At 35.7% G+C, this 13,967-nt stretch overlaps 1 protein-coding gene across 2 annotated transcripts in view; it reads left to right on the top strand.

Annotated features, from left to right (window-relative positions):
- Positions 1-13,967, top strand: part of TMTC2 (transmembrane O-mannosyltransferase targeting cadherins 2) — a 441,683-nt gene that overhangs the window by 283,351 nt on the left and 144,365 nt on the right. For both annotated transcript variants that reach the window (XM_021675289.2, XM_012442083.3), the window contains one exon: positions 7,482-7,603. In XM_021675289.2, the coding sequence (XP_021530964.2) occupies positions 7,482-7,603 (122 nt within the window). The remainder of the gene's footprint in view (positions 1-7,481; positions 7,604-13,967) is intronic.

The raw sequence follows: 13,967 nt of genomic DNA, 5'->3' as shown, positions 1-13,967 counted from the left end.
CCTAGGTTGGAAGTTCGAGACCAGCCTGACCAACATGGAGAAATACCGACACAAAATTAGCTGGACATGGTGGTGCATGCCTGTAATCCCAGCTACTCAGGAGACTGAGGCAGGAGAATTGCTTGAATCCAGGAAATGGAGGTTGCGGTGAGCCGAGATCATGCCATTGCATTCCAGTCTGGGCAATCAGAGTGAAACTCCATCTCAAAAAAAAGAAAAAAAAATCTTCCTCCTGCTTTTTAACTTTTAATTCTTTCCGTTTATGTCTTATTATACTGTGTATATCTTGAATAGTTGTTGTAGCTATTTGTTTTGATTGGTTCATCTTTCAGTCTTTCTACTCAAGATATGAGTAACTATGTACTACAATTGCAATTTTATAATATTCTGTGTTTTTCTATGTACTTACTACTACCAGTGAGTTTTGCACTTTCAAATGATTTCTTACAGCTTGTAAGGATCCTTCTCTTTCAGATTGAAGAACTCCCTTTAGCATCTCTTGTAGGACAAGTCTGTTATTGATTAAATCCTTCAGCTTTTGTTTGTCTATGACGGTCTATTTCTTCTTCATGTTTGAAGGGTATTTTCACTGGATTATGCTATTCTAGGATATAAGGGTTTTTGTTTGTTTGTTTTTCCTTTAGCACTTTAAATATGTCGTGCCACTTCTGACCTGCAAGGTTTCCACTGAAAAGTCTGCTGCTTCACATAGTAGAGCTCCATTGTATGTTGTTTCTTTTCTCTTGCTGCTTTTAGGCTGCTTTACTTATCCTCGACCTTTGGGAATTTGATTATGACATGTCTTAAAGTAGTCTTATTTGAGTTAAATTTGCTTGATGTTCGATAACCATCTCATTATTTTGGTATGTAATTTAAAACTCAGTTCTGGATCATAGTTACGAATAATTTCAATGAGTAGATAAACCAAGTTCATCAATTAATTAATTAAAATGTACTTATTTAATTTTAAAATTATGTTGCAAAATTAGTTCCTAAGGAACAAATTAAAAGTCACCTGTAAAAGGGAACTAATCATAGCAAACTGGAAAATTGCTAAAAAGTGCTCATTAGGCCGGGCGCGGTGGCTCAAGCCTGTAATCCCAGCACTTTGGGAGGCTGAGGCGGGTGGATCACGAGGTCAAGAGATCGAGACCATCCTGGTGAAAATGGTGAAACCCCGTCTCTACTAAAAATACAAAAAATTAGCTGGGCATGGTGGCACGTGCCTGTAATCCCAGCTACTCAGAAGGCTGAGGCAGGAGAATTGCCTGAACCCAGGAGGCGGAGGTTGCGGTGAGCCGAGATCACGCCATTGCACTCCAGCCTGGGTAAAAAGAGCGAAACTCCGTCTCAAAAAAACAAACAAAAAAAACAACAAAAAAAGTGCTCATTAAAAGAAAAATGACCAGCACATAAAAAATCATTATAAAAACCATCAAAGTAAATCTAATATATTAGAAGGAAAATAAGCATTACTTTAAAGTAGACTGAAAACCTTAGCAACCAGCAAAGTTCTCAAACTCCTTGGAGAGCCTAGAAATTTGGTAGATTAAGATAGAATGCCTGCTTTTCCAGCAAAGCATTCTAAAATTAGCCATACTGGCAATGAGATGCTTTCACTGTATTAGGGGCTAGAAGCCTGCTAGAAATCAGTTGTGACCGTTTTATAAGTGTCCCTGTTCTTTAGAGACTAGGAAAAAATATAATTTGTGTGAGTCCTTTAGAAAAATAGGCTTTTTCCCTCATGAGCTTGTCTGGCAGCTTTTTAATAAAGAGAGTTCTAAAATTTGTATAATTTTTTGAATTATAGTTGGTGTGTGCAATTTGTTGTCTGCATGTCAGTCACATATGCATCACTCTATCAGTGTCATAATTTTGCTCACAGCCACTTACTATTGAGGTATCATTCACTTAATAGTTTTCTTCATCCTGAAGCACAATGTCTACGTTATCACAGATCAAATCAAATTCATACATACCACATTTTCAAAAGGTTTTTGTTGTTTTTGTTTCATTTGTACCTACAAGCAAACTTGGGGAAACGCCAGTAAATTTATTTCTTTGTCACTAGATTGTAAGTAGGAACAGATGATAGCTACTTAACCTTTATGTTTACCATCATATGCTTTGTTCATGTTGGTTAACCAGCATTGATGTGCAAGATATATGATCAAGCATTTTTAAAAAGGCATTTAACAACTACTATAGGGGTTGAGGAAGGGATAATTACTTTTCATATGAGTGGTCACATAAGTTTCTTTAAAAATTAGGAAATCTATACTGAGTCTTAATAATAATTCCTACTACATGCTTTATTTTTATCCGCAAGCAGGAGCTGTCCAGTAATTTGAAACATAAGAATCAGTGAGATCTAGCTATTACATCATCAACAACCCAACATTCTTTCCTTAAGGAGTTAGCCTTTGCCTGGGTTATTTAGACCTGGGGCTTTTTAGGGAGAGAATGACATTATTTGTTCTACATCTGAAACTGGTTTATGTCTGCCCGAAGCCAGCCTGGAGACATCCAAATTCCTTTTGTCTGTGAGTGAACTGAAAATAAATCTGGGTGATGAACCTGATCACTCTATCATCCCACAGCAAATCTTCTCATTGTTATGAAAGTACCTTTATTATGTCATTTCTTACAGAATGAGAAGGGAAAATATTCATTATTGCTTCTTTCCTCCTGGGTACCATAAACACTTTTTTCTATTATTGTAAGTTAAGAAAAATTACAGTACCAGAGAACATGACTTAACCTTTATCCCCTGCCCTGTTCCCGACCAAGTGTCTTAGTTTCCTTCCTTATTGAATTTATTGAACTTTCTTTTCCTGTGGCCATTTCCTGTGTGGAATTGTTATTATTTTAGCACTTTAACCAAGCTTGTAGGATTACATATATACCACTCTGTCCTAATCTAAATGCACTGATGGTACTTTTTGCAGTTATCTTATTCCCTCTCTGAATACTTTTGATAGTATTTGTATAGAATGGTATAGTGTAAAGAGCCAGAGAAAACTGTAATCTGAATCCTGATTATGACATTTGCCTTTTTTTTTTTTAATCTTGAGTGAGTTTGTTAAGCTCTCTGAAGCATAATTCATTTGCAAAATAAGACTGATAATAATTAAAGTGTAGGGATAATGTAAAGGTAGAAAATAATATATTTAAGATGTTAGTAGGTACTCAGTAAATAATAAATTTCATACGGCAGGTAGCTGATGCAATGGGAAAAAAAATTATGGTTTTGAAGCCATTTAATCATTTTAGGATAGGATTATTAACTGTCCTTGTGCAAGTCACTGATGATTCCTGAGCCTTTGGTCTTCATTCATAAAATGGGTATTCTAATCTCTATCAAGGATTAGAAATGAGAAATGTAAAGCTCTTACCATGCCAGTGCCAGGGATATAGCAAGGACTTGTTCCTATAGTGTTTGTTGCTTAAATCTTCATTGAATTACCTTTTTAATGTATTTAAGTTATCCACTATCTTTTTTTTTTTTTTTTGCATTTTAGATTTTGCATCTTGATTTTATTACCACTTTTATAGACCTTTTTTTGTGTTAAGGTTAGCCTTAGAACTAAAGTACATCTTCTAGACTTAGAACTAACGTGTCACATATTTCCCTCTTACGAATTGAATTACATATGCGTAGAAAGCATTTTTAAAGGTCACTCATAGATTACCATTGCTCTTCTTTATTCTCTTAATTCAGTAGATAAGCCCAAGGCAAAGTGAAATAAATCTGCTGGCTGATGTATCACAAGCTAGAAAATAATTTTCTGTGAGTGAGAGACAGAGAGTATAATTCTCACCTGAGTTGGGGATTTGGAAAATTTATGATTATTCCCTACTAACTGGTAAAGGCAGTGTGTTAAGGGCAGCTAGTCCTGGGTTTAAATTGCAGTTTTACCATGTTACATATTCATGATTTTGAGTGTATAATTTAGCCACACTTCTCAATTTTTTCCATCTGTAAAATCCAAATAGTAACATTCCTTGGTAGGCAATGAGATACGTTTACAAAGAAACTAATATAGAAATTGAAAAACTGTTTCATCTTGCGGACCTACTTTGACCAATTGGTAGTGGTTGAGTGGGGCAGTGTGTTAAGGACACTTAAGAAACTAAGTGAGAAAAAAATTCTACATGTCCAAATGTATGGAGTAGGAGGAGTAAGTGAACATGAGTCAGACATTTGTCACCTGTAACTTGCCGCTGTAATCCATAGTAAACACTCAATTATTATTGCCATAGTCATCATTGTTATTACTAAGACACGATGAATGGTTACATGAAGTTCTTCAAATTTGTAATAAGTGGTACCTGAGTAGGCTAGTTATTTATCAGTTTTCATATACTTGCCAAGATGTATATTATATTACTTATTTGTAGCCCTTTAATATTTTCTATCTCACAAGCTTTACAAATTAATAAGTTGCTTAGGGATTCTTAAGAAAATGGACCAGTCATTAATTATTGAGCAAATTAATATATATATATATTTTTTTTTGAGATGGAGTTCTCGCTCTGTTGCCCAGGCTGGAGTGCAGTGGCACGATCTTAGCTCACTACAACCTCTGCGTCCCGGGTTCAAGCAATTCCCAGCCTCAGCCTCCAGACCAGCTGAGATTACAGGCGTGAGCCATGGTGCCCTGCTAATTTTTGTATTTTTAGTAGAGATGGGGTTTTCATCATGTTGGCCAGGCTGCACTTGAACTCCTGACCTCGTGATCAACCCACTTTGACCTCCCAAAGTGCTGGGATTACAGGCATGAGCCACCATGCCCGGCTAATATTTTATTTTAAAATAGATTTTAATAATGATAGATTTCTGACTTGGGAAAAAGCAAGTATACTTTCTGAAATAATTTTTAGATATTAACAAAATAATAAAGATTTCTATTTTAAAAGTACTCTGGAAATGGGGTTCACACTCTTTTTCTGTACAGAAGACCTACTGTTATTATCTTAAGAATCAGTTAAATTTTTATATGAAAAGTAGAAGCTATATTAAATACAGTGGTTGTACAGCTTTTTAAAACTGACTTATAAGCACTTGAAGAACCAAAGAGAATTTCAGGTTGATTCCATATGGAACCTGTAATTTAGGCCCATATTCCATCTGGCTTTATAATCCATTTAAGAGATAAGTATATGGATATGTTTTATCATACTTGCTTTACATTTTTTCAATACTTTCAAGTTTGTTTATCTTTTCTGTTATATAAATCATATAGTATTGTTTGAGTATGAAGTGATTCACTTTTCCTAAGAAGTTATGATTTGCTTTATTTGGAAACATTTGTTAGTTCAATATGGCAAGAAAAAATCCATCTGACAGTGTGTCAGTGCTTATAGAGATATGAAAATAAAAACAAAATTATTACAGAAATATATGGAAATTTAAAAGAAATTCATTTCTAATCTATCATTTTAACAGTTGTAAGCATTTTTGTGTATTTTATTCCAATCTTTGATCTTTGCTTCAGTATTGCTTTTGTCTTACCTTAGACATGTAATTTAACTTCACCAACTTCTTAAGTGCAGATATGTTTTAAACTTTGAGGGGAAAAAATCAAATATTTTCAGCTATCATTTTTATGATAATATAGTTTAAGGATTGTTCATCGAACTAGAAACACATAGACCTGTGTGAGTGAGTAAAAATGTGTATTTTTTTGTATAGTATGTATTATTTGTCACCAATATTTTTTTACTATTCAGCAAAGCAAAGGGCATTGAAAAGATCAAGGGACTCAAACCAATTCATTCACTTAGTCAAACATATTCGTATTTATAATACCGTGGCAATATAATGTGAATGTGATTAAAACAAAGGGAGTGAGTTCTTCCTTTCAAGCAAAAAATGTACATCCAGTGTGGGTAATTCATTTACAAAAAGCATCTGATTACACCTCTTAAAAAAAAAAGCTTTCATGATTATGATTTGTTAAGGTATAAAGGTCTGACGGGAAAATAACGCAGGTTACCAGTTTGCTGCTTGGTCTCAGAAACTGAGTAGTGTCTCTACATTTGCAGTGCTTAGTAAAACTACAATATTTAACTTAAATATAAAAATTATCTTAAAATACAATTTTTGCATCAGTTGACTATTTTGTTCACCATGTAAACATATAAGGGAAAGGGGAATGAAAATTCATAGGCAGCTGGTATACTTTTGACTTTATTTCCAGCTTTTTTCTCCTGCTTGACTCTTAGGGCAATGCTGTTTGGTTGCTGAAACATATATTATTAGAGAGTAATGACTCGTGGCCAAAATGCCTCATGCTCATGTTGTATGTAGTGCTGGGCATGCTTGATAATTGTCATCTGTTTATTGAATATTCCAAATGAAACTGGTAAATTTTATTTACTTAATTATATTATAAATAATTAATAATTTTAACTATTTAATGAATTAACAAAAATAATTTCATAATTTTTTTAGACAGGGTCTCACTCTCTTCCCAGGTTGGAGTGCAGTAATGCAATCAGGGCTCACCTTAATCTCTTCAGGCTCAGGTGATCCTACCACCTCAGCCCCCCGAGTAACTGAGACTACAGGCGTGCAACATCACACCTAGCTAATTGCTTGTGGGTTTTTTTTTTTTTTTTTTTTTTTTGAGACGGAGTTTTACTCTTGTTACCCAGGCTGGAGTGCAATGGCGTGATCTCGGCTCATCGCAACCTCCGCCTCCTGGGTTCAGGCAATTCTCCTGCCTCAGCCTCCTGAGTAGCTGGGATTAGAGGCATATGCCACCATGCCCAGCAAATTTTTTGTATTTTTAGTAGAGATGGGGTTTCACCATGTTGCCCAGGATGGTCTCTAACTCATAGACTCAAGCTATCCACCTGCCTTGGCCTCCCAAAGTGCTGGGATTAGAGGCATGAGCCACCTTGCCCTGCCTTTATTTACTTATCAACAGTATAAAATTCAAATAGTTTCTAAAAAAATGTAGCAGCATTGTTTAATCTACATATACTTTTAACTTTCAATTATTCTTTCTCAAAAAGGTAAGTCCTTTGTGGACAGGATCTCACACTTTTTTCATATAGTTCCTTTATAAGGCTCTCCACTTAGTTATTCTCTAAATACTTGAATTTCTAAAGGAATAAGTGAATGTGAATAAGAAAGAACAAAAGAATAAAGAACAAACATAGCTTTCAGAAAGAAAAAGAAATGATAACAAGGGACATATGTCTGGGAATCAGATGTTGTATGTTAAAAATCAAAGCTTTACTACCTATTAAATTTTTGACTTGAGCCATTTTACTTCATTTTCCAAACACATGATTTTTCTTCTGTCAAATGGAAATCAGGATGACTTCTTCGGGAATCAGATAAGAACATGAGTGAAAGTACTTCCCACAGCATCTGAAATTCTCTGCACTATGATGATGACAATGCTGTTGCAAATATTGTGGGAAAACTGTATCCTCCCTTTGATCTTCATGATTAATTCTCTTTCCAGGTGAAGCATACATGCGTTTAAGCAAACTCCCCGAAGCAGAACATTGGTATATGGAATCACTGAGATCCAAGACTGACCACATCCCTGCTCATCTCACCTATGGGAAGCTGCTAGCTTTAACAGTGAGTAACTGCCTTCCTTGGTCTTTAAAACTTGGTTTTCTTGGTCAGGCATGGTGACTCTCACCTGTAATCTCAGCACTTTGGGAGGCCAAGGCGAGCAGATCACAAAGTCAGGAGTTCGAGGCCAGCCTGGCCAACATGGTGAAACCCTGTCTCTACTAAAAATACAAAATATACAAAAATTAGCCAGGCGTGGTGGCAGGTGCCTGTAGTCCCAGCTACTGGGGAGGCTGAGGCAGGAGAATTGCTTGAGCCAGGGAGGTGGAGGTTGCAGTGAGCCAAGATCGTGACACTGCACTCCAGCCTGGGCAACAAAGTGAGACTCCATCTCAAAAATAATAATAATAATAAAGTAGTAATAAAACTTGGTATTCTCCATGCAGACTTGGATAGATGGGGTTTGAAGTACCATTTCACGGCCAGTTAACTCAGCTGGTAGGGATATAATGATGATGGTACTATGTTAGATCCCTGTACAGAAAATATAGAAAAATGTGTTACTTTCTCTATGACATGTAGTCTAGACAAGATGTGAGATGTCTGTATCTCACATCTTGGTCTAAAGAAGATGTGAGATGTCTGTATCATTCCTGTATCAAAACATCTTCTTGTATCTCATAAATATATACGTCTACTATGCACCTATAAAAAATGTTTAAAAGAATTAAAAAGATAAAACAAACAAACAAAAAAGATGTGAGATGCCATGATCCTCGAAGTAACTTAATGGAAAAATATAAATGGAGAATCTCAAATAATGAATTTTTGTTCTAATAATGACATTTGCATAAATATTATGTTCTGCAAACCAGTATTAGCCCCAAATTGGCTATAATTAGAACTACATCTGATTCTTGTACATAGCCAACATTGTATAAAACTATATGTGCTGAAATTCCTTCCAATTGAAATCATTCTGTGAGAGAGGTAGAGCTGTCCTATGGCCTCTCACTGTGTGACAGGCACCCTTGGAGGCCACCATTCCATGAAAGTGACATGAGTATGGAGCATTGGAAATTACTAGTATCATACCACTATGACCTATAAAAATGGTAATTTCATATATTTCAAAGTAATACTAATGTCTTTATTTTACACAATAGGGAATAGGTTAAAATTTTAAGTAACTTTTCTGAGCTCACATAGCCAGTAAGTGATAGAACTAGGCTTTAATCCTAGTCTGAATCAAATATCTGTTATTTTAGTTATAGTACCTAATCTCTCTCCAATATTAATAAAAATAAATGAATATTAGAAAAACATACAGCAAATGATCATGAAGGTGATTCCTAAGTGAATTTATAGAAAAGTATTTTTGTATTACTTCAAAAAATAATAACATTTTACTTTCCACAGAAGATGGTAGATAACACTTAAAATTGTCACGTATCCATCCTAAGATACCATGAAAATGGTCTTAAAGGAATCATATAACACTTTAGGAGTCTGAGGCAGACACATCACCTGAGGTCAGGAGTTCAAGACCAGCCTGGCCAGCATGGCAAAACTCCATCTCTACTAAAAATACAAAAATTAGCCGGGTGTGGTAATGCATGCCTGTTACCCAGCTACTCAGGAGGCTGAGGCAGGAAAATCGCTTGAACCCAGGAGACCAGTGTTGCAGTGAGCCAAGATCATGCCACTGCACCCCAGCCTGGGCGACACCGTGAGATCACATCTCAAAAAAAAAAAAAAAAAGGAAAGAAATCATATAGGTAGACTAAGTAACCAGAAAACTTCCCACTAAAATTACTTAGATATACTTAATAAAATATAACAGATATGTTTTAACACTAAACTGAGCTTGAATAGTAAGAGAAGTTCCTAGGAGCTAGAAATAAAGTGATAACTGAATACCGGAGAAGTGGACAGCAGGCTGGTCCTGAAGCTCATTTGGGATTATTTACTGATCGTGGAAACCAATGAGAAGGTGGTTTTTGTTTGTTTGTTTTCATTCTTTCTAGAATAGGAAACAACACTTTGGGCCAATGGAAGACCAGGAATTAATTGCCTAAATAAAGCAGGGAAATTCATACCTGCAGTTGAAGGGACAACATAAGTTTGTCCACAGGTATAAGAAGGCAGCGTGAATGTTTGCCTGTCTCAGAATGGGATCTGGATGGAGAGTGAACAAAGTATCTGCTGGAAATTTGTTGCTACTGTCCTTCCTTTACCATGCTTTGGGTTTTGAATTTGCCTACATGTCCCTGGAATTCCCAAGCCAATAGATTAAATAAAATTTAGTCTACTAAAAACTTTTGCTGAAGAAGTTACTGGAGATGTTCTTCAAAAGAACATAAATCTAGAGGGAATGATAGAGTGAGGTGAATAAAAAACTTTGGGCAAAGAAATTGGAGATCATGTGGGGAAATCAGACAGCTTTTAATGAATAAAATATTGAGGGAATAACTATACAGGAATAGTCGGAATGGGAAGAGAGATTTCAATGGATAAGAGATTACAGCTGATTTTTGAACTTAGAAAGCAGTTGGAAGTATTACAACTGACTTGTCTGAGAGAAGGAAATGAAATCTAAATAAACTTTGGATAACAATGAAAAGAAATCTTATTTACACCAAAGAAACCTGGAGAGGCTTGAGACATGGAGGCAGCTGACACAGGAAAGGGTGAGTTAAGGGACGTAAAATGGGGTAGTAAATTACAGCCAATGAATGGAGTAGTCAGGTATCTCCCCTTTGTCCACAAATGCCAGCAGCTAGGCACCTGCCTTCAAGGTAAGGGAAAGGTGCCCTAAGAGGTAGAACAATTAAATAAAGAGACGTTCAGGATTCAGGAACAGCTTGCACAGTTGAAGGCAGAATGAGAAGAGGCGTGAAAAGAGGATTGATTGAGGGTCCTCCCATGGAGTATTCAGATCTTTAATACCCCTCCCCTACCCTATGCAAAATACCAGCAACACAGGGTTTACTCTCTTTCCTCCAGCCCACCCTTTTTGCTTAGACCTTACCTCTCAAGAAGTTGTTGAATTTTGATCTAGAGAAACTAACTAATAGTAAGGAATAGGTTTTCAAATACCTATATTTAGAGGTCCCCTGTAAATGACTGGCTCCCAAACCAGACACAGCAGAGTGAATCTATTCCATCTAGAATGCCTATCTATGCCTTAGGAACTTGATTCAGCTTTTATTGATTAACTCATTCTTAAACATCAGTGGGTAACCAGGGTTTGTCACTCATATCAGGAAAGACACAAATGAAAAAGATTGGAACTAAAACAAATTGTTAGGAGAAGGAAACCTAAGGAAGCAAAAGAAATATTTAAAGGAATAATAATCCTTAGAAAGAGATAGAAACATGTAGCATTTTATGAAGCAGGATGCCGTGAAAAAAAGAAACCAAAAAAAGCAAGGAAGAGCTTTTAGAAAAATATGATATAAAAATATTTATATCATCATTAAAAATATGATAGCAACATGATTTTCATTTGGAGGACAGAAGAATAAAGGAAATGAAATCTTCTTATATGCGAACAAAAAGATGAGGATGCAAAAGAGGGAATTATGAAATAAATCAATATGGGGTCCAAATGGCGGAGAAAGTACAGAGGAAGGCAAAGAACCGTAACTAAGAATTGAAGAGTACAGTCGCTATTTCTGCTATTTACAGATACTTCTAGTTTAATCACCTGGGAAAAGTTGTTTTACCCTATGAAAACCTTTTCCCATTTCTGTACTGATGATTCTGTGTGATGTGTGGTGATTCACACAACTCCACATAAGCATTAAATTCATGTAGCTAAATTAGATTGATAAATGACCACCTTCAAAAAAAATCTCTAAAAGTTTCAGATGCCTGGCTGGGCGCAGTGGCTCATGCCTGTAATCCCAGCACTTTGGGAGGCCGAGGCGGGTGGATCACAAGGTCAAGAGATCGAGACCATCCTGGCCAACATGGTGAAACCCTGTCTCTACTAAAAAATACAAAAACTAGCTGGGCATGGTGGCACGCGCCTGTAGTCCCAGATACTCGGGAGACTGAGACAGGACAATTGCTTGAACCCAGGAGGCGGAGATTGCAGTGAGCCGAGATTGTGCCACTGTACTCCAGCCTGGCGCCTGGCAACAGAGTGAGATTCTGTCCCAAAAAAAAAAAAAAAAAAAAGTTTCAGATGCCTGATTCACTGCCTCCCACCCAAAAAAAAAGTTAGAAGAGAAAAAAAAAGTAAGCTTAAATTTCCATGAATCTATATATGCTTAGACCATAACACTGGATATAGAAACCATGTGACCTTTCTAAAAAAAAAAGTTTCAAGCCTGAATACTTAGGTTTCCTGTACCAAAAATATGATTTTAAAGGCTGTTTTATTCTTTTCAGAAGGCTTTTTTTTTTTTTTTTTTTTTTTGAGATTTAGAGGTTTTAATTTACCAAACCATATGGAAGGGCAGGAAAGACTCCTATACTACAATCCAAATTTTTAATCTTCCCCACCAAGACTTTTACAGTTTCCGACTTGCTGATTAGATGAAATACAAACCCCATTATGGAATGGCTTAAACTCACAGTGCCAAAACCCCACAACCATCTTTAACAGTTTCTTTCTAAATTATGGCATTTGGCAAATTTCTGATCCCTATGGATAGCTTTTGTCTAATTTGGGGTTTCTTGGCCTGGTACAGCCCAGTAGCTCAACACAGAATTTGCAAAGGTAGAAAATACCACACATTTTGACTTCTGAATGCTTTAAATATATTATAAAATAGAATTGGCTGTTGGTCTCAAGAGAAGAGGAGTAGAAATTAAGTGGTATTTTCACTCTTTCATCAAAACTGACCGAAGGCAAAATATGTAAAAATAAAATGCAACTATATTAGACTTAGACTGTAGAGTAGAATTTTATATAAGAATTATATGTTTATAAGATACTTTAGAACAAAATGTTGATTATTAGTACTTTTATTATAGTCAGTGGAATGATTGACTCAGTACATTTTTTTTAAGTTTTTATTTAAGAATTTGTGTAATATTTACAGAATTTAGTAAAGTTCACAGGGATTTAAGGTTTCCCAAAATGCTTTGGCACATTCTATAGATGAAATCCTCTTTTATTTCTCTGCCAAAAATGTCCTTTCTTCTCTTTACCTGTTCAAATTTGATTTCCTCTCTGAAGTCTTGCCTGACTTTCTTAAGCAGTTTTTTTATTGTTGTTGTTCTTTCTCTATACTTTGTTAGTCCTGGATTCAGTATCGCCATCACAGGGCACTTCCAAATAGAATGACAACATACATATATGTCTGTCTTTTGATACTAGAAAGGTGCAGGGAGTGAGTCTTTATTTCTTCAGTCCCTGGCATTTCAATGTATTAGTTACTATCCCTGTACCCTTGTGCCTTTTCCTTTATAAATTATTTAAGGGCCGGTTACATGGCTTTTAAATATTTTTGTTTCCCCACCCTGATACTCATTCCCTCATTAATCCCTTCATTTGGTCAACACATGTATTGAGATTTATTCCTTCAAGCTGGGCATTGCTTTAATCCTCAGTGATCTGTGCTGAAAAAAAAAAAATGAATGAGGGTGGCGTGATTATAGAGTAGACACAGAGTAATCTTTCAAAATCCTAGATGGGGAGGTGGACACAAGAAGGTTGTGCATCTCTTCAGTGCCTGTGCTTGACATGTGTTATTTAATAAAAGCTTGAAAGCAGCCCTTAGGGACTATTATCCCCTCTTTATAAATGAAGAATCTGAGCTCCAAAGGTTTGAGAAGCATCCTCCTAAGTCATTTCACTACTAAATAATAGAATTGACTATCACTTCAAGGTTTTCTGAATCAAGTGTCGTTAATTTTCTCTCCACATTAAATAATTTTAAGAATGGAGTTTTTCCCACTTTGTATATGAGATTAAACTGATTGGAGATTGGAAAAGTAACTCAACTACTTAGTTACTTAGTAAGTTACAACTTACATAGTTACTCAGTAACTACTTATCCCCTCATCCTCTTTTTATAACTTATTTTTAGAAACTAACTTTGGATAGGGGTTTAATTTGAGTGGTTAAACAGAATTTTATTATTAGGCATGATAGGTCATGAATATAAGACTTCAGTTTTAAGCTACTGACACTTTTAGATCCTACATTATACTTCTAATACAAAACTTTCAGGGTACCCTGAGGAATAGTTTTATATTAGAGTCATTGTAGCCTCCATGTTTAAATATAGTTGGGCACAAGTGACATCTTTTTAAAATACATGGAAATTTCATACCAATGTCATGTCCAGTTAAAATACTAAACACGGGATGAGTTTGAATTCTCTGCTTAAAATTGTGATTTATTTCTTGTTTGAACTTTGTTACCTAGGGCAAATGCCATGAATTTAAAATTGGGCATGCATTAAGAGAG

Source organism: Aotus nancymaae, unplaced genomic scaffold (genome assembly GCF_030222135.1).
Source record: "Aotus nancymaae isolate 86718 unplaced genomic scaffold, 86718_ANA_hifiasm-v0.15.2.pri h1tg000016l, whole genome shotgun sequence".
NCBI lineage: Eukaryota > Metazoa > Chordata > Mammalia > Primates > Aotidae > Aotus > Aotus nancymaae.
This window is presented reverse-complemented; position numbering and strand designations above follow the sequence as displayed.